Source organism: Phyllostomus hastatus, unplaced genomic scaffold (genome assembly GCF_019186645.2).
Source record: "Phyllostomus hastatus isolate PE091 unplaced genomic scaffold, TTU_PhHast_1.1 phas_contig_34, whole genome shotgun sequence".
Taxonomy (NCBI): domain Eukaryota; kingdom Metazoa; phylum Chordata; class Mammalia; order Chiroptera; family Phyllostomidae; genus Phyllostomus; species Phyllostomus hastatus.
Genome location: NW_025333857.1, coordinates 60493773 through 60519775, shown reverse-complemented (window position 1 = coordinate 60519775; position 26003 = coordinate 60493773). Strand labels below are relative to the sequence as shown.

The window sequence follows — 26003 nt, the reverse complement described above, 5'->3', positions numbered from 1 at the left end:
ATGCCCTCCTCAGAGAAAGGGGGGCACCTGCCAAAGGCTCTAGTGAGCTTCCCCATCCTGGCTTCTGATCCAAAGTCCACTAGGAATTTGTTCCAGGGTTGGGAGGAGGGTGATGCCGCTGTGACAGAAACTGGGCACAAGCAAGGGAGCGGTGTGGTCTGAGGGATTCCACAGCATATGACAGCCCGAGGCCAGCCCTGCCCCCACCAGCAGCTGCCCAGTCAGTCTTTCACTGCCCCTGGACAACGGAAGGGTCAGGCCCGCGCCTGGGTGTCCAGGGTGGGAGAAGCCCAGCTGTGACACCCTGGCCCCACCTTCTCCAGAGCCCTGCCCCTGCCCCACCTGCTGCAGAAGAGGGTGATGGCCCTGGGCCGCCCCGGGAAGCTGTGGAATCATCTGCATATGCCGCTGAGCCCAAGCTTTAAATCTGCTGACTCTCTTAGGAAGTTCTGGGCGTTTTTTACTCACTGGGTCTCATAGCCCTGGTCTGGGGGTCTACAGATTCCATGCCGAAAGGCCCTCCCCAACGAAGAGTGGGCCAAATAACATTTGTTTGTTCTTTCTGTAGCCACTGGACCCCTACTGGGTGCAGGAGCCTGTGCTCAGAACTACGGACACAGGCCGCCAGGGAAGCAGTCTGCTCTGAGGGTCTGACTGGAAGATGGCACGGCTGCCCCGGCTCTGGTGCTGCAAGCAGGGACCGCCCTGCCAAGTCTGGCCTCTGTGACCTACCACCAGGGCAGGGGACACATTCTCCCACTGCTGGCTAAGGCCATGTCCCTGGCTCTTGCTGGCGGCACTTGCCTTGATCATGGGGCATATGCTGCAGGTGGTGAGGTGGGAGGGACAGAGCAGGTGTCCTCAGGTTCACACTCACAAGGGGTTCTGGTCTGCAGCCTGCAGAGTCCCTTCCCCCTGCCTGGCCTCAGAGTTACATCTCTAAAATGAGGCCACACGGGGTGCCTGGTGGCCCCAGCCCCACTCCTGACCTTCAGTGGTCAGCCCCTGGCCCCTCCAGGCTCTCTCACTGACAGGTTTCAGTCGGCGGTATTTAGAACAAGCACAGGCTTTGGCATGCAAAAACCCTGAGTGTGAATTATCTTGAGCAAGTCACTTCGACAGCTCTGAGCCTCAGTTTGCTCATCTATACGATGGGGCTATAACCATCAGCCTCACTGGGCCCGGCAGGGACTAATAAACGGTGTAGGAGGAGTGCCCGGCACAAGGTCAGTGCTCAATAAATAACAGTATTATTGCTGTGTTGTCATTGTTGTCATCATGTGTAAAAGGACTGCACTGGCCTAGAGAGGGTCCATGTGAAGAGCAAAGCTGGTGCCTGGCATGTACTAACAGCTGACGATCAGGAACATGCATTGAGCAACAGGCCTCCGTCACCACCGCCATCTCACTGAGGGAGATGGAGGGTCGGAAAGGTTGCATGGCGAAAGTGACGGCCCACAGGCAGTATGGCTCTAGCACCTACGATCTTAACCTGGACGCTCTACCCCCAACTCACGTTCCCCAAAAGTCTCCCCCTTTGCCACCTCCCTCTTCTTCAGCAATGTGGGGCTGCAAGGACAATTCCCAACCTCTTCACGGGAACTGTGTCTCCCAGACACAGCAAGAAGAAGCCCGTGTGCAGTAAAAGCGAGGAAACCAAATGTCCCCGCTGGAGAGCTGGCCCTGAGGGCTGTCCACTGGCTGGATTCTGCCTCCAGCCTGGATGCAGACTGCAGTCACCTTAGCAGCCTCAGCCTGACCTTGGGCGCCTGCAGTGGCACAGGATGGCCAAGACCCATGACCATCTCCCCTCCTGGCTCCAGCCCAAGCAGCCATCTGCTGGCCTGAGATTTTAGGCTTTTGGGACTAATCCTCAACCCACTGTGCTTGCCAGCTCCAGGGACAGGCTGTGTCCTGACCACCCAAGTTCCTGGGAAGTATTTGGCACAGAGCGACTGCTCAGATATGTGGAGCCCAGCCCTGTGACCTTGGCTGCTAGATGTGGTTCATCCGTACACTCCCCCAAGTCCATCCTCTGCTTGGACTGTTGGGCCTGTGCCCAGGCCACCAAATCAGAGGCCATAACCTGGGTACTTCTGACAGCATTAGTGCCACCACTAAGGGAGTGAGCCAACACATAAGCAGGCAGAATCAAGAGATGGAGCAGGTGAGGCCAGGTCTTGGCAACATTGTTCAAGATCCTGAACCCATCAATTCTATTTTCTAGCTGAAGCTAAATTGAGTTGGGCTCTCGTCACTTGTAACTGGAAGACTTCTAACGAATACTGTATCATCAGTACTCAGCACAGTGTCTGACATGCAATAGGCACTCTGAAATTACCTGTTCACTCAGTCACTCAATGAACATTCCGCAGTGAGAAGCTGCCAGGTTTGCTCTTGAGGGAGTTATCTTGGCCCCTGTCTAGGGAGGCGATGAAAGGGCCAGAAGGCAGAGAGAGATCCGCAGGAAGACATGCAGTAGCTCCGGGGACAGAGACGAAGCCTGAAGAAGGTGGCCAGGCAGAGGGAAGGGGAGGGTAGGGGAAGATCCCAAACTCGAAACTCACTGGGAAACCTGTGGTGATCCTATCCCCTCTTCGGTCTAGTCTCCCAAGCGGTTTCACTTCCATCATTCTAGCACGCCCACGTTTCCTCCCCCTGGGCTGGGTCTGCGGGCTGGATTTGATAAGCAGGGAGCTAACGTGGCAGCTAAGGACACGGGTTCTGGGGTCAGATGCCTGGGTTGGATCGTGGCCTGCTCCTCCCAACTGCAAGACCTTGTACGAGCTACGTAGGCTCTTCGTTCCTTTGTTTCTTCATCTATAAGATGATAATGGGGTTGGGCAGGTTCCACATTATAGCAGAAGGAAAAGGCACATTTGATAAATATTAGGTACCATTATTACTATTATTATTATGCACAGCAGAAAATCGAGAAAGAAGGAATTGAACACATAGAAAAGAGATAATTCCAAAAATTAATAGAAAATTTCCCTGAGCTAAGGGAAAACTTGAGTCTTTAGACTAAAAGAGCTGAAGTTAGTACCAGGAAAAATTACCAAAAGAAAAGAACAAACAACTAGAAATAATCTAGTGAAATTCCTACATTCCAAAGGTGGGACGGAGCAGTCCTGCTCACTCCCATACGGGAATCTGGGGGCACCGGGCGAGCGCGGCGCTTGCTCCGGCCCTGGATGCTGGGATGCCGCCGTGCTGCCCCCAGGTTTCTGGGGGGCAGGCTGTCAGTCTGGGACCCTCCACTCAGAAGAAGGGCAAATGTTTTCAGACTTACAAAGACTAAGAAAGTATGCTACCCACAGACCCTTTTTGGAAAAAATCCCTGGAGAAAGCTCTCCAGACCAAAATGAGTCCAAATCAAGAAGTCAAGTGTGAGGTGGCGGAAGTATATTAGAGACCGAGAAGCAATGAAACGAGAGACGTTTATTCACTTAACTACTGAGAACATAATCGAGACATTAAATGCAATTTAAATAACTGATTCTTAAAACATACTGGAACTAATGTTTAAACGCAGTAACAATCAGAAACTGAAATGCTAGATGTTTTCAACAATACGGAGGAGGCGTGAATAAAGCCCGCAGAAGCACGGCCGGTCCACGCACTCACTGTGGGGAGTCAGAGGCGAGGACAGACTATCCTAGATCTGGTGTCATTCCTGATCGCAATGCGTCTGTGGAAAAGGAAGGGGAAAGCCACTGGCCGACTCGAGTTAGGATGTGTAACTTCAGAGGAAGTTTTGCAGGGGAATGGAGACAGGCCTTAGGACACTGACAACGATGAAAGCACGTTATGAAGCTATAGTAATTAAGTCTCAACCTGATGCACTATTGGACGGATTAATGAGAGAGACAAGAGCATTCGAAAAACGCACCCGGCTTTGTGTGGAAATTTGGTCTCTAAGTGAGAAAAGGAAAAACAATCCCAAAGATACGTTTGGAAAAATTAGTTAACCATTTAAAGAGAAAAATTAATGAGAGTTCCATCTGATACCAGGCACTCAATTAACCACAGATAAATTGAAAATATGCATGCACTCGAATAATATATAGAAGAATATTCATGATAACCTGGGACTGTGAAAGGCCTTAGAAAGTATAGCCCTCGACCCACCCCTCCGAAAAGACTTGATTATGAAAAGATTTCATTACAAAAATATGTTCATTTCTGAATGATAAAAGCTACTATAAATAAAGTTCAAAGACAAATGGCAAACTGGAAAAGATATTTGTAACCTGCATAACAAGTAAATGGTTAATATTCTAACCATATAAAGGGATCTTGCAAATAAGGCAAAAGCACCAGTAGAACCTTGGGCCACTGATATGAACTGATAAGCCAAAGAAGAAGAAACGTAAATGACTAACATATGTAAAGAGAAGCTCAACTTCTCTAATAACCAACAATTGCAAATTAAAGTGAAACACATGTTTTCACTTCTCATACCAACAAAGAATGAAAGGTGCTGTCACACGAAACGTTAGGTGGGGCGCAGGGAAACAGGCACTCTCATTCACTGGCAATAGGAATGCAAATTGTACATTTACTTAACCGCTCCGTTCCTTTGCTTTCTCATCCGTAAAATGGGGCTAACAGGAATAGTGCTGGGCGGGTGACATGTTTAAACAGAAGGAGAGTATTTGCAGAGCACTTAGGCAGCGTGCGCCGCACTACGTCCTACAGAAAAATGCAGTGAGGCATAAGGCACAGGACATTGTTAAGGACGTTTATCACAGAGTCGCTCTGGTAACAGCAAAGCATTGGAAACGCCCAGTCACACCTCCCCAGGGGAGTGGTTAAATACTTTGTGGTCCACTGGCTACTAAACAGAGAGAGAATGTTAGGTACAGTTGTACAAGATTGATATGCTATATTGGGTTTTAAAAAACTGAATTACAGAAACTTTTGTAGGATATAATATTACTTAGTAAAATAAAATAGTATATGCCTGCATATGTGCACGGAATGGTATTTGGAGAGATCACACCAGACTTGCAGCAGAGCTGTGAGAAGGGGATTTCCTTTATTTATTTTATTCAGTTATGTCTCAGATTTTTCATACAAGTTTTGTACAAGGATATTATCAAAGAACATATACAATGCAAGCCATGGCCAGGCGGTTCCGTGGGCTGAAGCATCGTCCCAGGCACTGAAAGTTTCCGGGTTCGATCCCTGCTCAGGGCATGTAAGGGGAGGCAACTGATCGATGTTTCTCTCTCTTTCTCTCTCTCCCCCTCCCTCTCTCTCTAAAATTAAGAAACATATCCTCAGGTGAGGATTTTTATAAAAAGAACATACATAATGCTAAATAAATAAATATTTGTATTTATAAGTAGATTAAAAATTTTAAATTTCCTGAAGTTTAACAAAAAATGTGCAAGACTTACATGAAAAAAATTTTTCAAAACTTGACTTGGGAAATCTTAAAAGAAGATTTGAATCAATGAGAAGACATAGTCCTACTCCTGGAAAGAAAGAGAGTATCGTACAGATCTCAATAGCCTCCTTTCTGATGCACATTTTTAATAAAAGTATGACCAAACTCTCAATGACATTTTTGGGAGAAGCAGGGAGGAGGTAGGGACGGAATAAAATTATACTAAATTTTACTTAAAAGGACAAATATGTGAAAATAAACATTTTTTAATTTAAAGAAGAGTAATAAAAGGACACTTATGTTAATTTAATGTAAAATACTGAAACAAATAACTGAGAAAAACAAAAAGCATTCTGCCTCATACTACACACCAAAGTAAATTCCACGTAGACTAAAATGTTAAAATTTGAAAAATAAAACCAGGAAGTTCAAGGGAGGAACAATGACTATTATATAATCCTGAGGTGACTAACACAACACCGAAGGGAAAAGTATTATTAAAAATTTATAGATATGATATTAGTCACCAGACAATGCAGTTCACAACCACAGTGAGAAGCTACTTCGCACCTACAGGGTGGCTGTAATTGAGGGAACGGGAAGATAATAAGTGTTAGGGAGGACGTGGAGAAACCGGGGCCCTCGCACACCGACGGCGGACATGCACAATCATGCAGCCACTTTCGAAAACAGTCTAGCAGCTCCTCACACAGTTAAACCGAGTTCTCATTCGACCCCGCAACTCCACTCTTAGGTATACACCTATGAAACGAAAACGTCAGTCCACATGAAGCCTTTCACACAAACGTTCATAGCAGCCTTGTTCCTGAGAGGCAAAAGGTGGAAACAGCCCAAACGTTCATCAGCAGGTGAATGGGTAGACACGGGGCGGTAGACCCACGCTGTGGAATACTGTCGGGCCACAGAAAGGAAGGACACGGGCTATGACACAGATGAGCCTTGAACACATCACGTGAACGGAAAGAAGCCAGGCGCAGAAGACCCAATCCTGGGATTCTGCTGATGTAAAACGTCCACCCCTCTGGAGGCAGGAGTGGATCAGTGGCTGCTGATGGCTGGCGGAGAGGAGAGAACTGGTGGGTGGTAGCTAAGGGTGCGGTTCCCTTCGGAGATAACAAACCCACTGCAGAACCGGCTGTGGCAATGGTCGCACGAGTCTGTAAACATACTAAAAAGCCCCACTGAATTGTATACTTTTAGGAGATGAATTGCATGGTATGTGAATAATAGCTCAATAAAACTGCTACCAAGACAATTTATAATTATGACTCCTTATAAATCAGAAACATCTGTAATTTTAAAATGATAAAAAAAAGCCTAACACAAATATCTTAGTATACAAAGAGCTCCTGTGACTTAATGATGAAACTATAAACAGCCCAATAAAAAATGAGCCAAAAAACACTTGAGCAGGCTACTCACGTAAGAGGTGATGCAAGTGATAAAAAGGCATATAAATAAATATGAAACATTTCTAGTAATCCAAGAAATGAACCTACTAAAAAATGTAACGATGCACAGTGTTGGTGAGGGCATGAGGAAGTGGGCATTCTCTTACCCAGTGTCTCAGCTGGCTTGCAGCTAAGGGGTTCCCACAGAGCAGACACCCTGTGCTCAAAAGGGAAAGTTGGCCAAGCAGGGTGGCTGGGTCAAACTCAAGTGCAGATTATACAGGGTCCGGCAGAAGTGACGCCTGTGCAAGTGTGACTGGTACAGTAATAATATGCATGTAATAATATAGCCTTAATTTGAACATTTCACCTACAATGTCATATGGTGTGCTTGAGTGTGATACTGTTATATTACAGAATTATACTACATGCTTATGATTTTGTAATAAAAATGGGGGCATTATTTGTGCCGGGCCCTGTACAGTGCAATCTTTCTGGAGGGTCATTTGGCAATAGGTATCAGGAACCCCTGTTATGAATATGTATCCTTTGATGTAGAAATTCTACTACCAGGAATTTGCTCTAACAAAATGTTCATTCGTTCAACAAATATTTGTGGAGATTCGATCCTACTCACGGGATGCTGGAGATACCAAGGTATACCTACAAAGGTTGTTTTTTTAACATCAGGTTTTTGTAACAATGAAAAATCAGAAACAACCTAAATGTTAAACTTCTGGAGATTATTTCAATAAAGGCTGCTTCATCTACACAATGAAATACTCTGCAGACACTAAACATGATGTTGCAGAAGAGTATTTATTGACATGGAAACATGCATATACTGCATTGTTAAATGGGGAAAAAGCAAGTTAGAGAACTATGTGCACTAGTAACCCCAAACTGCAAATAAGATATATGTCTGTATAAACAACTGCCTGACGGGACACACCAAAATGTGACCAGTGGTTATCTCTGGCTGTTGGGATTAAGGGTGGACTTCGTTTCCTTCTCCTGGTTCATCTGTATTGAGTGTTTTCTTCATGATAAACGTGGGTAATTTTGCAACAACACCACAAAAACGTTAACCACGCCGGGAACAAACGCCTGCCATGCTCCGTGGGCGGAGGCCGCAAGGAAGGGGCGCAGAGAGTCTGTGCATTCACGCCTGATCCAGTGGTGACAGCCCCCTTCCCTGAGTGCCTTCTGATCCCTTTCGTCCTCACAAACCCCAGGGAGAGAGGTGTCCCGTCTCATTTGACACACGCTAGGTGACCCACCAGTCATCCCACAGCTCATGAGAGGCACAGCGGGGATTAGAACCCTGGCCTACCTGCCTGCCTTGAAGCCCAGGTCCCTGCCTCTACCTTAGCTGCCTCTGCTTGTTCCTGGGGCAGAGCAGAGGAAAGGTCCCAGGCCACTAGACCCTCTGTTCTGCACACCAATTCTACATTAGCCCTTGTCCTCTCTCCCTGCAGACAGTCCAGGGGGCGACAGAAGGATAAATCAGCAAGGATGGGAATACCAGCAAAGGGAAGGTGTGGCACTGAACGGCCAGCTGGCCGAGGTCAGGGCTCAGGGCAGACCAGAGGAGGACTCTCGCCGGCTAGGCGACTCTCAGGAAGGCCGACCACATCCGGCCCCAGGAATTCCCAGGCCCTGTGTTCTCCCAGAGGCAGCGAGAGAAAACCTCGCCGCCTGCGGCCACCCTGCTGAAACAGCAGGAGGAAGACAGCCTGCCGTGTGGGACCTTCTCCCTAGGCTTGGTGGCTGCGGGCCAGTCCTTTCCCCTCTCCCAGCCTCCGGGGCCTCCTCTTCTGCATGAGAGGGGGAGGTGAGGGAGGATGGCTCCAGGACCCACCCCAGATCTAACCTCTCTGAATCTGCAGCACTTCCTCACAAAGGGTCTGGCAGGAAGCGGAAGGGGGTGAGGTCCCACCCAGCTCCCGAAGGGGACCCCTCCTCTTCCCCTCAGCTCCCTCTCACGGCTATTTTTAGAACGGACCACAGGGAGTGCCTCCACTAGTCCTGCCGTGCTCTGACCTCCAGGTGAAACAGCAGCCTCATTCATTCCCCTCCAGCAAGAACATACCAGGCATCTCTAGACAAGCCAGCGATTAGACAACCTCCCCTGGAGCCTTTAGCTGGGCGGTGTCTCACTACTTCCATTATAGCCCAAAGCAGTGACTTACTTCCCCTGACTACACAGCTAACAGAGACGACCAGAGCATCTAAGACGACCCACGTCCCCTCCCCCTTCTCAACCTGGCAAATTCTTCCAAAGTCGCTAACAAGGAGCACTGGCCTAGAAGGTAGGGGGTTGGGTCCTAGTTCCAGCTCCAGGACCAACCACGTGCCCTTGACCAAGTTCTTGCCTCTCCAGGTCTTTGTTTCTATAAATCAGCTTGTTAATCAATTGATCTCTGTGGGCAGGGGGCGGGGGAGCTGGGGGGGTGGTTTCAGCTTCACATTCAAAGAGTCTACGGTTCCACCAAATTTTATATTTATAAAATAAATATTGTACTCAATTTGGGATTTGTGTTGAAGAGAGGTGAAGTAATTTGTCCAAAGTCACCCAGTGAGTTACCAGAAAAATGAGGATTTGAACCAAGATCTTCAGAACCCTGCTCGAGTTTTCTCTGAGGGCCAAGGGCTCAGTGAGAGGGAAGAGAACCATAGGAGTCATCTCATCGGGTCTCCTCTCCCTCAGAGGATGCACAGAAGTCAGCACGGAGTATGATGGAACCCGTGACCCTGAAGTGAACCCGGCCAGGTTGCTTAATAAACCATGTGGGGTTCCAGGCTCCGGGGCTTGCAAAGCTGAGGTACAGCAGAAAAGGCTCAGAGCCAAGAGAGTCAGGAGGCCTGAGTTCTAATCCCAGCTCTGCCACTAACTTGTCCCATGACTCTGGCCAGCTCACTGCCTACTTGTGAGCCTCCATTTCCTCATCCAGATTCTAGAATGTGAGGGGTATGAACCGTGAGACCCAATTCAACAATATCCCCTACAATATCCCCTAAGGACTAGGCAATAACAGAAAAATAAATAAGACACAGCTTCCACGGGCTTCCAAGGAGCCCAGCCTCGCAGGCCAGACACACTGGCCTACCACGCTGTACAAAGAATGAACAAAATACTGCAGAAATGCAGAGGGGGAAGCCATGACTTCTGATGCAAGCCAGAGAAAGATGCCTCAAGGAGGTGCCTTGAAGGCTGGGGATTGTGTCGGCAGAGACAGCAGGGGAAGGCAGGCAACGCCCGACAGAAGAAACAGCCCGAACGCAAGCGTGCATGGGGGGTTTGGAGGAGGGGAAGTAGTCCAGTGCGGCCAGAGTGCACGCACGAAGCCAGGGTGCAGTGCCACCAGGGAGAGCCTCGAGGGCCCGGCTGAGACCTGAGCTTGACTCCGAAGACTGTGGCCTCCCTCACTGGCCTTGAAGCAGGACTGTGGCTGCTCAGCCTCCCTTTCCCCTGTCAGTTTGGATGCTGCTCCCCATGATTGCTAGAAAACAACAGAACCGAGCGATCCAAAGCAGGTGCTCTGGGGCCACACGCCCACTAGCTGTGTGACCTTGGGCAAGTTTCTTAACTTCTCTGGGACATGGTCTTTCTATATCCGCTGGGTAAAGTGAGAGTCAATGTGTGATGGCGATAATGAACCGCGCGAGGCTGAAATGAGGACCGAAGAGACAATGTAGGTCAAAAGCCTGGCGCTGAGCCAGGCTCACAGTGTACCTGCTCGCCAAATTACCTCGTGTTATTATTCTACCCTTAAACCAAAGATCTGGGAATAATTTGGAGGGTGGCGGCCCTACGCAGAGAAAGGCTGGAGGGAAGATAAGGTCAAGACAGGAGAGATGATAAGATTGTGCTGTCTTTGTTAAGAGCTAAAAAAAGAACGGCAAGGTGGCTGAGTCCAAGGGCAAGATGCCGAAGAAGGCAGTCTGTCCACGGCCAGACGAGCAGTAAGGAGGTGGGAGGGGACCTGGAGAGACTGGAAAACAGCTGAACATTTTAGGGAAGAGTCTGCTTCTTTAGAGGGGTATCTGCCATCCAGTCCGGTTGATTCCCACTTACTAAGAGTTAAGATTTGAAGCCAGCCCATTAGCAAAATCTGGGCCCAGAACCTGGAACAGTCTCTCCCACCCCCCTCAGGGCTTGGGTTGAAGGCCTCCTTCCAGACTCAGGCTCAGTGTACCTGGCCTGAACCTGAAGCCATCCCTTTGTGCCTCTGGCCAACGCCCCATTGCTGCCGGACACCCCAAGGCTGTGTCTGCTGGTCCTGTTGAATGCCAGACCCAAAGAGGGCAGGGAGCGGCTCCCCCGTCCCAGTGCCCACCCCCACCCCACCCCCACTCTGTCTCCAGGAGCTCCATCTTTTTTTTCATATCAGACTTTTCAAATTTTGTGTGGAGCTACTGACCCTTTCGGCCACCCCTCAGAAACATGAGCTCTGGAAGTTCATTCTCCACTGAGTGGAGAATGTTGCATCTCACTTATTTGTCCTAAAGCATCCCATCGAGAGCTCAAAGGGCCACAACTCCTGCAGGCGGGATAGCTTCCTCCTGCCTCTTCCTGGAGGAGATGACTGAACTCTCTCACTTTCACCCCTGAAAGGCAGACCTTGGCATTGGAAAGGGCAGTGGATTTGGTTTGAAGGCCTAGACTTGAGGGCTATAGCTTGGCCTCTTACCAACTGTGTGACCTTGGATAAATCACTGAACGTCTCTGAGCTCTAGTCCCTGTCATCCACAAAGCCGGGCTGCTGGGAGGCCTAGGGCGGACAATGCCTGGGGCCCTGGGTCACCATCTCCGAAGCCCATGCTCTCATGGTGGGGAGCCCCCCCCCCACATTGTGAAACTACACCTCCACTTCACAGAACCCCCTGGGTAACGTGTGTAAGAAATGAGGATTTGGGTGGCAGAACTTATGAAAAAAATTAAAGAATTAAAAATACTAGACATACATAAATAAGCATCATTATTTACAACAGGTTCCAGTTCCCAAAGGGCCAAAAGCCCCAGGGCCAGCAGAGCCCCACGTGTGACTGCGTCCAGGAGAGGCCAAAAGTCTCAGAAGACCCAGAGCTTGAGACACAAGAACGCATGAAGACGAGATCGGAGGGTGTACCAGGGAACTGAAAGGACCACTTTGTATTCAAATCACACAGATGGCCTTCTCAACAATAAATGCTTGTGCTCCCATCCTCCCAGCCCCTCGGCCCAGAGACACCCAGTGGAGACAATTGGCCCGTCAGGAAAGAGACCATTGTGTGTGCTTCTCCTTGTGATTTATGCAGAGGGAGGGAGGGAGGGGCTCGGCTGTGTTTCCCGTGATTATGACTCTCAAATGCAGTTTCAATGGCTTGTCCATCTTCCTGGACAGCGGGGGTGGACAAGAGCACAGAAGAGCAGTAGCCGCTGGTCAGGTCTCATCGTCTCGAGCCCATGGAGCCAAATTAAACGTGTCATCGATCTAAGAGGCAGAGCAGCAAGGGCCCTCTGGCTCACCACAGTCACGGCTCCTCGGGGAGCTGACGTCCGCTGCCCCAGCCGCCAGCGGGGCCGCAGACCCTGCCGTGAGCATCTGCCCAAGTCAGCCGCTTGCTGGGGCAGGTGGGGAAAAAGCCCGGTCCCCAGGGCTGGGCGCTGCATTCAGATTCTCCATCTCGCTATGCCCAGAACTCCTGTCCCCCGCACTTGTCTGGTGGACAGAGGTCGGTCACCAGGTCCCAGAGGGACAAGCTTGCTGTCTTCCCAGACAGGCGATTCTCCTTAATGTCATTTTCAAGGGAATCAAATGAAATCAAAGTGCAGCCGCAGTGCTGTCTGTGCAGACCTAGCTGCTCTGCCTCCCAGAGTGAGCCCTGCGGCCGGGTCCCGGCTGACAGACACCACGTCTCACTGGTCCACTCAGGGCTGAGCCGACCCCCCTGCGGGGAGGGGAACCGCCTGGTTCCGGGCAGTACCTTCCACCCCTGTTAGACTGCTCATGCCGTGTGCCTCCTCTTCCCTAAACTGGCGGAGGGTGAGAGGTGGGGAACGAATTCTCCCCTGGGCCACCCTTCTTGGGGTTCGGGTGGCCACAGCAGTGCAGCAAACTCACCAGGCACAAGACCCCTCTCTGAAGATACTTAGGAGGTCTCACAGGACACAGCATAGCATGTCCAGGGTCTGGAGCTTTTCTGGCCCCAGCCACCTCTCCAGCCTCTCTGACCCCCTCTCCCCATGCAAGCGACCCTGACCCTGCACATCCCGCTCACGCATAAGCTATGTCACCCACACCTGTGGCCTTGGGCTTCCCTCGCTCTAGGTCTCAATTAGGAAACAGCGTGAGACCTGCTGGGCCCTGGGCTCCAGTGGGGGGTTGCAGCAGTCAGGGAGCAGGCTAATCACTGCCCCCCGCCCTGCCCTGCCCCTGGGGGTCTTTCTTTAGCCTTGTGGCAGGACACAAGTGCTGAGCCACACCTTGCCCTGGTCCCTGACTTTAGGAGCTCTACTGAAAGTAAACCAAATCAGTTTCCAGAGGGCTGTATTCCAGCTTCCGGTCAGACCATTCAGCACAAGATGGAGGGGCAGCACAGGCAGCCCCTGCTGAGTCTGGGGGGCTGTAAACTTCCCCACTCGGGCCAGAAGAAGCACCCCCTGCCCCCAACTCCCAGAGGCAGTCCCACATCTCGGCGCTGGTCCCTACTCAGGCCCGGCCAGGAGGGGGCTCTGGAAGGAGCCTTCTGCAAGGGGGCTCTGGATGCAGTCTTCACTTGCACCCCCTGAGAGAGCAAGGCACAGCAGGGGAAGTGGGGGGGCAGGAATGAAGAAGCAGGAAATTCTCTCTACTCACTCCAGAGCCTCTGCCACATCCCAGGGACTGGGCGTTCACATCCCCACCTCCCCAGCCACTGTGCAGGGCAGGTAGGCCATCACCACCCTTCACCCAGAGGACTAAAGGGATCCCCTAACCGACCTCCTCACAGCTCCTTGGGCCCCTCCTGAGACTGATCTTCTAGAAATATGCCTGAAACTCTGTGACTCCCTTTCTCAAAAGCCTTCACTGGCTTGCCATTGTGTCTAGAATAAAATCAATAAAACATTAACCACCACAGCCCCGTGTGATCCGGCCCCCACCCTCCTCACTAGGTGCCAGCCACACTGGCCTGGCCCCGTCCCTCCAGAACGCTAAGCTTCCATCTCAGGTGCCCTCTGTGGGCTGCTCCCTATGCCTGGAACAGTCTTTCCAAAGTCCTTGACTGGCTAAATCCTTTCCAGCCTGCAGGTCCCAGCTCAAAAGTTATGATCTCCATCACCCCACCCCACCACACACACACACACACACACACACACACACACACACAAACGGCAATCTAAGTAATATCCTCTCTTAAAGGAATCTGTTCTTTTCCTTCATGGACTATCACAGTTTGTGATCATGTGAGTGTGTGTGTGCACGTGCACATACACACGTGTGTTGATGTCCATTTATTTCATGCAACTCCCCTTTCCAGAGCTGAAATCTTGGTGAGAACAGAGACCTTGTCCATCTCCTTCTCCACGGTGTCCCTAGCTCCTAGCACAGAGCCTGGTGTAAAGCAGATGCCTGTGTCTGTCTGTTGAATGGAGGAATGAATGAGTCCAGATTGGTGACTGGGGGAAGATGTCTTCGGGCTGTGGAGGGTCAGGGCACGATGCCCCACCAGGGCCAACCTCTCCCGACCTCTCCTGCTGCCCCCAAGGCAGGCGCTGGAATCACCAGAAGCCCAGGTGCTATTTTGCCTCTTTCTTCCTTGTAGGGAACAAGTTTCTGAGTCTTCTCCACTCGGGACTCTCTGATGTCAGTCCGCACGTGCCCACAGGGCCTCTCGCACCACTGCGGTCCTTCTGATCCAGTCCACACACACCCGTGGGGCCGCTCCCTTCAGATGATCCTAGGCCCACCATGTTGGTCCTCAGTTTTGGGTCCAGTTGAGGTGAGGTTACTGTGTGGTAGGGGATGCCCAAGAAAGGGTTAAGTTGCCAGAAGCAGAGTCCCGCCCTTGGGTTTGCTCAGCCAATCAGAGTCTGTCCTGGTGAGGTAAAGCTTCTATCCTGGGTAGCATTGGTTGAGTTGGCCGGCCCCATCTCCTGCTGGAGAGAGCCATAAGGGTGGAGTTTCTGTGGAACCAGACAGAACTGGAATTAGCTTGCTGTCTACTCAGGCCTGGGCGGCCAGACTCCAGGACCTGCCCATGCTCCTTTCTAAGGTGCTCAGAAAGACTCTGGCATCTCCGGGGCCCCGTCTAGCTGCCCAGTACAGATGACAAGGTGGCAAGCACTTCAGCATCACATCTGGGAAAAGTCTTACAACCACAGCAGGGCCTCAGTTGCCCTGCCGGGGCCCTGGAATACGGCAGTTCGTACAGGAAGTGACATGGAGCAGTTGTCACGTGTGCTCAGAGCAGCAGCATTCAGCTTCGGTTAGCAAGGCCACTGGATGAATCTTCCTACTTAGACATAACTGTAATAACAATAATAATTCACAGAGCTCTTCTTGCGTGCCACTTTGCAAGCATCTGACATGAGTCTAATTCTCACAAGACCCCTATCCATCCATGTACCTTACTGATGAAAAAGCTGAGTCTCAGAGTGGCTCGGTGCCTTGCCCCAGGTCACAGAGTGGTAAGCGTTTCTATCTCCCATATCACTTGCTATGTTAGTTTTGAAGGATCTGTTGGCGTATCTGTCTCCACCGCTGGACTGTGATCTCCCGAGGAAAGAGCGTGACGGATTCGTCCGTGCATTGCCATCATTGAGCCCCGGGCACGCCCTGAGGACAGGGTAGTACATGCTGTACCGCACCCCATTCTCATCTCTGCTGGCTCGGGCGGGAGCCCACTCTCCTCAGAGGCTCCCTGTGGCCCTGCCCAATGCTGTGCACATGGGGGACAGCACAGAGCAGCCAGGCCCCCACGGGGTGCTCTTAGGACCCATCAGGCACAGCTTTTAATGCTCACATTGCCACTCTGGTGCCCTTGTCACATCTGGTTAATGAAAGGAGCATTCCGTAAGGATAGGAATCAGGTTTTCTTCATCTGTATGACCCCAAAGGACCTAAACTAGTGTCTGACACAGAGCGGGCACCTATTATGTATAACTGATTGAATAACCAAAGTAATACGTATCTGCCTGTCCCTACTAGCTAAGAACCTCAATGGCCACAGGTAAGACCACCTGTAATTTAGTCTAGATGAGATGCGTTGCAGCTGCCCCATGCAGGGAGTTCAGTAAAACTTATCCCAGGCAGAAGAAAGTAGGTTTCCTGCAGCGACAGATAATGAAGCAAGAGAGGGGACAGATAATGAGGAAGAAGGGAGTGGGGAGCCAAAGACAGAGGCTGGGAGAGCAGAGGGAGTGGGCCATTTATTTCTGCAAAGGCGGAGAGCATGCAGGCCAGCTCCGAGCAGCCTCCTGCCTACCGCGGTCAGCTAAGAGTCAGCAAGAAAAAGGCAATGGATTCCTCGGAGAAGGGATGCGGTCCGCCTTCTGTCCGCCTCATTGGGTTCACCCTGCCACAGCTGGGACCCTCCACCCTGCAACCCACAGGTCACAGGCACCCCAATGACAGCACAGCAAGCCTGTGCCTGCCTCTTCCCGCCCCAGGAGGGTAGCAGACTTGGCCCTCAAGACAGCAGGTTTCACAGGCAGTCAGTTATGCAGACGTCTCAGAACAGGGTTTCCTGACAGAGACCGATGACCCCAGGTCCTCAGCTTGCGTGATAATCATAAAGCTTGAAGAGCTGGAAAGAGCCACCAGACCAATGCCCAGAGGGGACCACTGAGGCCACCGCAGGAAGTGGTTGCCAAAGGTCACGCAGCAGGTAGTGGCACAAATGCCTCTCTACCCTCCTTGGAACCCATCTTGCTCCAGTGCCTTTGTCCTTCCCAAAAAGCACTTCCTGTTTGTTCAAGGCATATCAGATTGACTATGTTTTGCAAATTTGGGGGAAAGTTTGCACTCCTGGAAATGTTTGAAGAATTCCCACTCAAAGGTGTCAGCAAACACTGTTGAAAGGAACGGGGTTGGAAAGGAATAGGGCAGCACAGGAGTTTGGGGAGGTGCCTTGCTGACTCCTCTTTCCCCAGAGAAACACTAGAGGTGGCGGGGGGCACCCAGGGATTGGCTTAGGCAGTGGTTTCCGTTGGGCAGCACAAGGCAGAGGATCCAGAAAGAGCAAAGAACAGATGTTAAAAAAGGCCTGCTAATCAGTCCGGACAAGTTGACCGAAAATGGCTCTTTTTGCTTAAAAAGCAAGAAGCTGGTGTCCGAGCTCTGCTTGGCCTCCCCGCTTCTCTCTTCCCTGGAGGACAGCACCCTAGTGGAGAGGCTGTGGCCCAGCCCTAGGCAAGGAGGTTCACAGTCACCTCTGAGGCTGCCCGGACCTGACAGAGCCGAGCGCAGGTGGACGACCTGAGGCTGGCTGGACAGCCACCTGGGCCAAGTCGTTAGGGCTGCTAAAGCTCTCCTGCAGCTCTGGGGGCCTGGAGAAAACCACATCCACCCAACTTCTCTCAGGGAGCGCTCTATAAGTGATTGGAAGGAGTAAGTTGCCAAAAAACTCTCTAAGTGTGCATGCTGGGAGTGCGTAAAGATGGGCAGCGAAACCCCCAAAGATCCTGATGAATAAAAGACGATAACATAACTGCCTTCTAAGGAGGGTGGGCCAAGTGGGGTGTGCAAGCCCGGGGCCGGGCCCGGGTCTCCGGGGAGGAGGCAATTCTGAGACGCTCCCAGCGGTTAGCGTCTCCTTTACCTTTCTCCCCCTGCCCAGCATACAACTTCTCCATTAAATGTTTAAAGAGTTTTAATTTGAAGAGGCGTCCAACAGTTGCCTGCCCAGGATATACGTATCCTGGTGTGGCCCCGAGGCCCAGCCTCAAGTCCTGGGGCCCTTCCAGGACCAGTCAGCCAAGCCCGCAGCCCTGCAGGGACCAGAGCCTGTCTCAGAAACCCGGCCTACCTTTAGTCAACTGACGATGGCGAGGTTCCCCGAGGTACTGAGAGGGCCGTTGCCAACACCCTCCGAGCCCAAGAGCTCTGGAGCTGGAGCAGAAAGAACTCTTTCCCGCACATTGGAAGGAGCTAAGCCCAAGACGGAGAAAGCTGAGGGACACAAGCTCAGCCATGTGACATCCCTGGCACTGCCCCAGTGAAAAGGGAGTGGCCTGGCTTCTGACTGTAACCAACTCAGGATGGAGAGCACAAGGCAGCCCACAGCCTCCGTGGGTCTCTATTCAGTAAGAGAAACTGACAGCAGGAAGCAGCCAGTGTAGCAACAAGCAGCCTTGATGGAGGTGGGGGTGGTGCACTGCCCACAGGTACTAAGCGCCTACTGCATACCAAGCACTGTGCTGTGAACTGTATATGCGCCATCCCATTCAGTTCTCACAACAACGCTTTGAGAGAAAACGACTGTCCCCAGAGAAGGATAGCAAAGCTCCAAATTAGTATAGTGACTTGCCCAAGGTCACTGCCAGTCAGCAGCATAGTGCGACTCCAAAGTCCATGCTCTTCCCACAGCCCTCCCTCAGCAAAGTTATTCTTGCCCCTTGGCTGGAGTGAAACAAAATAACATCAGGTCTGCGATTCTATAATTCTCAGATGCTTACTCCCTTAGGGGGCAGCTGGGGAGCGGCTGTGCACCACAGCCCAGACGCCTCCCTCTTCTCCACTTCCTGCCCTCCGCAGACCCCACTACCCCAGACTCCACTACCCCTCCGTATGCCTGCTGCCGGGGGCATGATGGACTTAAACGCATCAGGAAGGAGCAACAAGGCCAGCAAGATTACAGGCTGCTACTCACTTTCATTTATCATCTTCTCCGCCCATCCAGTGGACCAACCACCTGGGCTCCTGTTGCAGCCAACCAGACCAAATCCCAAACAGCCAACAATTTCAGCTAGTAAAGGGACCTGAGCGGCTCAGAAATGGGGAAATACAACTGTGCCTTGTAGCTGGCATCTGGGGGACAAAGGTCCGGCTCCCATCCCATCCCGTCATAGGCACAGAACCCGCTGAGGGGGCCTGTTCCAGGTCTGCCTCAGATGGCAGTCTCTAATCTTCCCTGATACGCCAGCCAGGCAGCCCCCAGGCCCCAGCAAACCCCACTCAGCTCCAGCGGGCTGTGACCTGCACTGAACTATCAGAACAGCTTCTGCTGCAAACATCCCTCCCAATTACATCTGCCTTGGGCCAGTGTTAAACACCAGTGTGCTGCCCCTGGCACAACCCGCCCAGTAGCACAGGGGGACCGGTCCAAATTAGACCCTGCCATGGGCAAACCAAAGAACAGAGCTGAGAATTGATGGGTCAGGCTCAGTTTGGCTGTGTCGCTCTGCCTGAGCACTACGAAACCCACTCAAAGGACCCAGTACAGTGCCAATGGGGAGAGACATTCAAGCATAGCCCTCCTTGCCAAGAGTTTGTTGTCCAGATCCAAGTCCTGAGCTCAGACTGGTCCCAAGCTCAACTCGGAGGCTCAAGGGCCCAGGCCACTGAGGGGAAGCCAGGCGGCCGGGGCTGCAGCCGCAGGCAAGACCCTTACCTTGCTCTGTGGGGGTGAGACTGCCAGCTGTTGCTGCTTCGCGATGTTCTCCGACAAGCACCAGCACACTCTCTTCTTCTGCTCCTGCGAGTGCGCTTCCAAAGTGAATAAGCACTCTGCCTTCTGACGTCAGGGAAAATAGAGAAAGGGATGGTCAGGGCTGCTCCCTGGTTCTGGGGGCTCCCAAGCCCCAGCCCATCCCTGGGCTCCGGAGGGCGAGGCTGCAGCAGGGAGGGGAGTGCCCACTAAAAGCCACAAATGCACACTAATCCCCGGTGACATCGAGACAGCCAGAGGAGCAGGGAAGCTGGGTCGGGGGCCAGCGGGAGAGCCTTGTGCCTACAGGTTGGGGGAAGGGTAGCCGGTGGTGGTTCTCCGCACAGTGGAGGTCTGTGGAGAGCCTCAGAACAGAAGTGGTGAGGTCACCCCCAGGGCTAGGCAGCACAAAGCCGCAGCTGGGAGAGCACGTGGGGAGCCCAGAGGGCCAAGGTCTCTGCCTTGCTGATGCGCCGTGGAGCCAGCAGCCCCCTCCGCAGCTCCCAGGTCTCCCTCCCCAACCCAGGGCACACTCATCTGATCACCAGGCCACCATTAGAGGGACGGACATACTGACAGAAGCCTTTGGGAAGTCTTTGGCAGGCATAGCCCTGCGGCCCTCCCAGCCCCACTACTGCCTGCACATGAGCGGGGTCTGACCCATGGCCGCTCAGCCCCACTGAGCGCAACAGCCTCTGGCACTGCTGTCATTTAAATCCCACTTTGCTGTTTAACCTTGTTAAGCGTTGCAGCCTTGTCTGCCCAACTAGACCAGGAACTCCTTCTTGGGAGGCCTTTTTCATCCAGACCCAGCACGGTGCTTGGCAAGTAATGGCTCGGTAAGCTCTGGCTCCATGGAGGGACTCCCGGGATGAGGCTGAAGCCAGGCCAGCTTCATGGGGACCCAGGGAGTGGGCTCCGAAGCCGTCAGAATGCGCTGGGCGGGGAGGGGCGGTACAGCATGCCCAGTGCTATCATCCACTGCAGCACACTCTGATCAGGGGATCGGGAGCTCTTTCTGACTCCGCTGGAATTTGATTATAACCGCGCAGGGCTGCGATTAGATGAACTCAGCCAGGGAGCTAGGGGCAGGCACTGGATGGCTTGAAACAGAGAAGACAGTGTTTGCATGCAGTCCTGCCTTGGTTTGCATGGCCTGCCTTGCACAGGCCCGGTCTGAACCCCAGCTTGTCCACTTCCTAGCTGGTGTCCTCAGAAACATCTACAACATGGGAATGATGATACTATCCCCCATGTCTCAGAGCCACTGCGGAGGCAAGCAATGAAGGCCATCTCAGGCCTCAACAAACAGCAGCTAACTGCTGTTTTTACTCAGTACTTCATTCGTTTAATACACATTTACTGAGCACCTGCTGTGTGTCAGGGACTGTACTAGTCCCTGGGGTAGAGGGAGAAATAAGAGACATAGCTCTTGGCCTCAGTTGGGGGGGGGGGAGGGGCAGACAATAAGCCAATAAACCATTAAACAATATAATTGTAAGTTATGAAATGGCCACAAAGGGAGACATTGCTACTTGAGCCTGGTGGCCAGAGAAGGCGTCTCGGCAGTGCTCAGCTGGTCCTGAGCAGTAAGGAGCCAGCAAAGACGATGCTTGAGAGAAACTCTTCTCAGCAGAAGGAACAGCGAATGCAAAGGCTCTTGGGCTGGGTGGCTCTCGGCGTCACCTAACAGCATCTGGGAACATTCTCTACCACGCCACCCAACGCAACCCTAGAGAGGCCTCCCTGCAGGGCGGGGCACCTCCCATGCTAAGTGTGCCCTGGGTACAGCCGTTCCTCTCCTGCCCGAAAGTGCTCAGAAGCCGATCTTCCTAGAAACACTGAGTAGAGAGGGAAGAAAGCCCTGCCCCAGGGCTTCTGGGAATTGGGTGGCTAGGTGAGACACTCCTATCACTTAACAACAGGTTTCCTCCACTTCCCAGAACCCCCAGCCCTCTACGGGGTAGGACACACCCAGCAAAAGACCCCAGGATCCCCCAGAGAGAAGTCAGCTGGGGCAGGACACAAGGAGCAGAGCCTTTGCTCCCAGTCTCGCTGTGCTCCCCCTGCCAGGGGTGGGGTGAGGCAGGGGCTCTGGGCCCCTCCAGCTTGGAAAAGGCCATCACCCCACAAAGCTGGCTGGGTTCTGCCTCTACCTTACTGTTTGGTTTTTGGCAAATGCCTTAATTTCTCTGAGCCCCAAATCCTCTTCTCTTTCAGCTCTAAAGCAGGAAGTCTGCCATAATAACAATTCCTTTTATCAAATTATCAATTTAAAAAAGGCACTTTCCCATCCATGTTCTCAGGAGAAGTTTCTAATCTTAAGGACCTAAGCCCAGGCCTGGCCTGGTGGCTAGCTGTCTTAGATGGTGTGCATTATTAGGACGACCAGCTCAAGACTCCCCCTGGGGTGCTGCCTAGAGCTTTGAGGCTGGCCGGGCCAGGAGAGACAGCACAGAGCCAGCTCCCCCGGGGGCTGAATGCCCATCTGCCTGAGTCTGTCTAAATGGGGCCCCAGTGCCGTCCTGGCTGCCCCTGCAGGGGGACCGTCTCTCCTGGCCCACTGTGTGGCCCAGCCCATCAGTTGCAGGCTGATACACACCCGGCCCTCAGTACCAGGCTCTGGGGCCAAGGGGGCCAGCCACCTGAAGGCATTCTCATTGAACTCATTCAGAGGCAGGGCTCCGAGACTGCAGGGCGGTTAGCCAAGCACAGACCCGCTCTCCAGGTACAGCAGCGGTGGGCCCAGACCTCGCCATGCAAACACGAGCACCCCTAGATCCAACCAGAAACCCAGCTCCTCCTGGCCTCTTTAAAACCCCCATCTTGCCTCACCTCGTTGTCCCGCAAGGAACATTACCTTTATAAAAACTACAACCTCTCCTTGCGCTAGTTTACATTTGTTCGCTTGCTTTGACAAACGTTCTACCAATGACCCCACGACATGGGGAGGAAAGGCACCGGCGCTACGGCTTTTCAGTGAGAAAACAGAGGTTCAGAGCGGTTATACTGGCGGCTCCAGGAGGTCCCAGGAGAGGAGACACTCCAAGTCCAACTCTGTCCCCTCCAGAGCCCGGGATCTTGTCACGTTTGTGTAACTGCATGCGTGCATTACAAAGAACGTGGGATCGTCCTCTTAGCTTTCTTTTTAAAAGATCAATAAGTCATTGGTGAAGTCTGTAATGGAGAGGAGATGATTGTGAGACGCTCTCCCCTCGCTACGGAAGCTGACAAAACAACAATGACCACTCGTTGTTAACCTCATCGTGTGCCAGGCTCGGAGCTGAGTGAGTGCCTTGGACACAGCATCTTATTGAATCTCATTTAATCATCACAACGACCTCGCAAAATAGGTCTCCTCAGCCTCGTTTCAGAGATGAATAAGTGACGTGCCTGGGTCACTCAGGAAACGGCAGAACCGAGATCCAAGTCTAGGTCTTCTTAACCTCGAGGCACAGGCTCAAGTGCATGGAACCAGCACTCATCAGAGAACAGTTCCTGGCCCACGTGCACTCAGACACAGTGCCCCTGGGCTCCGAAGCCAGCAGTGGGCTGCATCTGCCCCATGGATTGGCAGGAGCCGAGGGACACCTGTCCAGGGGAATACAGGCCCCCAGGCCAAGGACTACTTAGGGGAAGCCCACCCGGGACCTGCTGCTGGGGAACAAACAGATAGAGAAGAACAGGGCGACTGGGGGCTCTCTCAATGCAGTGAGAAACTCTCTCCAAATCCTGACTGTTGCCCGGGTGTCTTCTCTGGGTGCCGCCTGCCTGTTAGGCAATGAAGAGAAACCACCTGTTGGAAGTTCCATCCAAGAGGTGAGTTCGGGGTTCTCCGTGCGATCCAAAACCACCGTCAGGCCTGTCCCGGGCCACAGAGCAAGCAGGCATCTGGTCTCCTTCATTACAGGCATGCCTCTCATAAACAGCAGCCCATTAAGAGAAAAGAAAGGCTTCTGACTGCCTGTGAACTTTAATCCCCCAGCCCCTTGGGGTCAGATCACCTGGCACTTAGCTGAAATAAAAGGCCCCAGATCAATATTCCTTCATCAGTCTCTGGGAGGCTGGGAGGTCTCCGTTCCCAGGAAACGAATGAGCAGAAGTGCTTTTCTCTGGGAAAAGCAAACGCAGCTTGGCAGGAAGCTCTCTTGGCATGAAAGAACCTGCGGCTTCACTTTGCACCCTGCCAGAGAGAATCGGAATCCGGAGTAGTAAGGGTGGAGGGGCAAATGCTCTGGCTGCTCCCAGCCCGGCTCACAGCTTCCTAGCTGCTCCTGGGCTCTGCAGAACTGAACACTCGGACTACACCCTCTCACTCTGAAGTACCTCCGCCAGCTACTCCCAGTGCCCGGTGGGATGTGCCGACACAGGGGAGGGTATCCAGTGTCTTCTGGGCTCTTGCTTTGCCATTCCAGGCAGCCAGGGTCCCCAGTTCAGCTCGGACAATGTGCTCAGCCCTCTGCGACTCTCTGCTCTCCCCTGAAGCTAACTTGTCAAATTGTCTTCTCTCCAGAAGTCTGTCCCATCGGACTCTCTCAAAGGCCTGCACTTCCTATCTTAGCCAGGAACTGAAGGAATGCTTTTCAATCACAAATGACACACCCATTCCTTCTCAAAAGGGTGTACTCCTCTAGGGCAGCTAGTGGAGACCGTGCCCCACCCACAGGGTGTGGCCAGTGTAGACTTCCCCACAAGTCAGACAGGTTCCCAGGACTATTGGGTGGGACAGACTTAAGTAGAAGCAGAGGACAACAATGGGTCTAATGAACCCGTGCTTGGGACAGAGAGCTCCCCTGCTCACACTAGCAGACACACAGGTTGGGAACAAAACATTCGCTAAAAATTTAAATGAATTTGATGGGTCAGGAGCTCAGCGTTTTCGTCACCAAGAACCTCTGATTAAACCCCTGGCTTAATGACATTTTATCTCCCAAACCACGTCAAGCGATGAGCTATTTGCCCAATTTTGCTCGGCAAAGGCATGGCACTGCCCATCCAAGCTCCTGATCAGACCGAGATAACCAGGAATACCAATCACACTTCGCAGGCGTCATTCCAGCCCAAAGCACAGACACTTGGCACATCCTTTAGCCCATGTTATCTGGGCCAGGTAAAGATACAATTACCTCCAGGCCATTTTAAATACTGACAAGACCCTTAGGAGGGGTCCTGGTTCTAGAAAAAGAGGAAGGGAGAGGCAGGCCCAGAAGGAGGGCAATCCCAGAGGAACGGCTCCCAAATGAAGAGGGTGATGCACAGCTGTCAGGCCACACCCTCACCGTGACCGGCCCTGCAAGTGCTGGAGACCAGGCGGTCCTGAGCAGGAGGTCACAGAGTCCTCTGCTCTTCCACATGAAGGGAAGAGACACGGGGCTGTTTCTTATTCTGCAGGGCAGGAAACTGCCACAATGAGCCTGCCCAGGGCCACTGCACGAGGGGGGATAGAGGTGGCATCAGAACCCCGGATGAGAACCCATCCCAACATCTCCCCTCAAGCACCAGGTCACAGATGTCTCCTCAAATAAGAGAGAAGGACTCACCTCTGCTAGATACAGCACACAGAATTTCAGGTCTTCGGAAGAACCTTTGGGAATGAAAAGTAAAACTTGCATTAGAATTGGCTACAGAGCCTCAGCAGTTTGCTCGAGCACAGCCAGCTGTCCCACCCAGAGGGCTGTGTATGGGGCTCCCTGGAAAGAGAGAAAGAAGCAGGCACGGGAGACAGGGAAACCTCCGGAGGAAATGCCATGAACCGCTAACCAGGCAGCGGCGCAGCTGCAAGGCCTTTGCCTGCAGGTCCGCCTGACTCAGAGAAGGCTGAGGTCGCACCCCCGTAAGAGGCGGCCTGGTCAGGGAGCTGCCACCCATCCCAGGAGGCCTCTCCCTTCCACACTTTCTGCGATGAGGGACGTGGAGGCAGCACACATTTGGGTTTTCCTTTCAATACTCCAAATGTCTCTGCCATTTTGAAATTCAACAAGGAGCCACTGAGTCACGGAGTGGTCCTTGTTTTCCCGAAAGGAATTCGTGGGCTGTGCAGGAAGGGGTCCCCAGTTGCAGGCTGGGTGGAACACAGAGATGGCCTCCCAGCCCAGGCCCAACCCCCGCTGTGTTTTTTCTGTAGCCATCTGACTGCTGGTCTAGAATCCCAAAGTCAGCCATTTGCCAGTCCCTCTCCACTAGGAGGGCGGCTGAGAGGGACTGTTGGCAGCTCCCCACCCCTCTGGCAGAGGCACTAAGGTGGCATCCCCACTTGAAGGCAGCAGATGACTCAGTCAGAGTGCTTCGGAAGCACAAGGGCTCAGAGATGATCCCCAGTTGTTGGGGGAGGTTTCTGGTGGAGGATCCTTTAGAGCTCGAACTCAAGACGAGAAGAAGGGGTGAGCCAGGAGGTGGGAACGGCAGGTGAAGGCGTGGAGGTGAGAGGCACAACTCGCGCTCAAGGGACAGCCAGTGCGGAGGAGCAGCCTCGCCCTCCTCTAGCACACCCCCCTGCCCGAGAGGCCTGCTCCTCACCGGACAGTTGTCTGGGCACAGGCTGGGGACCCCCAGTGACTTCCCATACTTCAAGCAATAGACCTCAC

The 26003-nt window shown here is 52.6% G+C and overlaps 1 protein-coding gene across 6 annotated transcripts in view; it reads right to left on the bottom strand.

The window, feature by feature from the left end:
* Positions 1 to 26003, bottom strand: part of RGS3 (regulator of G protein signaling 3) — a 117011-nt gene that overhangs the window by 34047 nt on the left and 56961 nt on the right. For 4 of the 6 annotated variants that reach the window (XM_045840567.1, XM_045840568.1, XM_045840569.1 and 1 more), the window contains 2 exons: positions 24960 to 25003; positions 19384 to 19506 (listed from right to left, as the gene is read on the bottom strand). In XM_045840567.1, the coding sequence (XP_045696523.1) occupies positions 19384 to 19506; positions 24960 to 25003 (167 nt within the window). Of the gene's footprint in view, positions 1 to 14232; positions 14957 to 19383; positions 19507 to 24959; positions 25004 to 26003 lie in introns of those variants that run through there. The other 2 variants (XM_045840571.1, XM_045840576.1) reach the window with 1 other exon arrangement.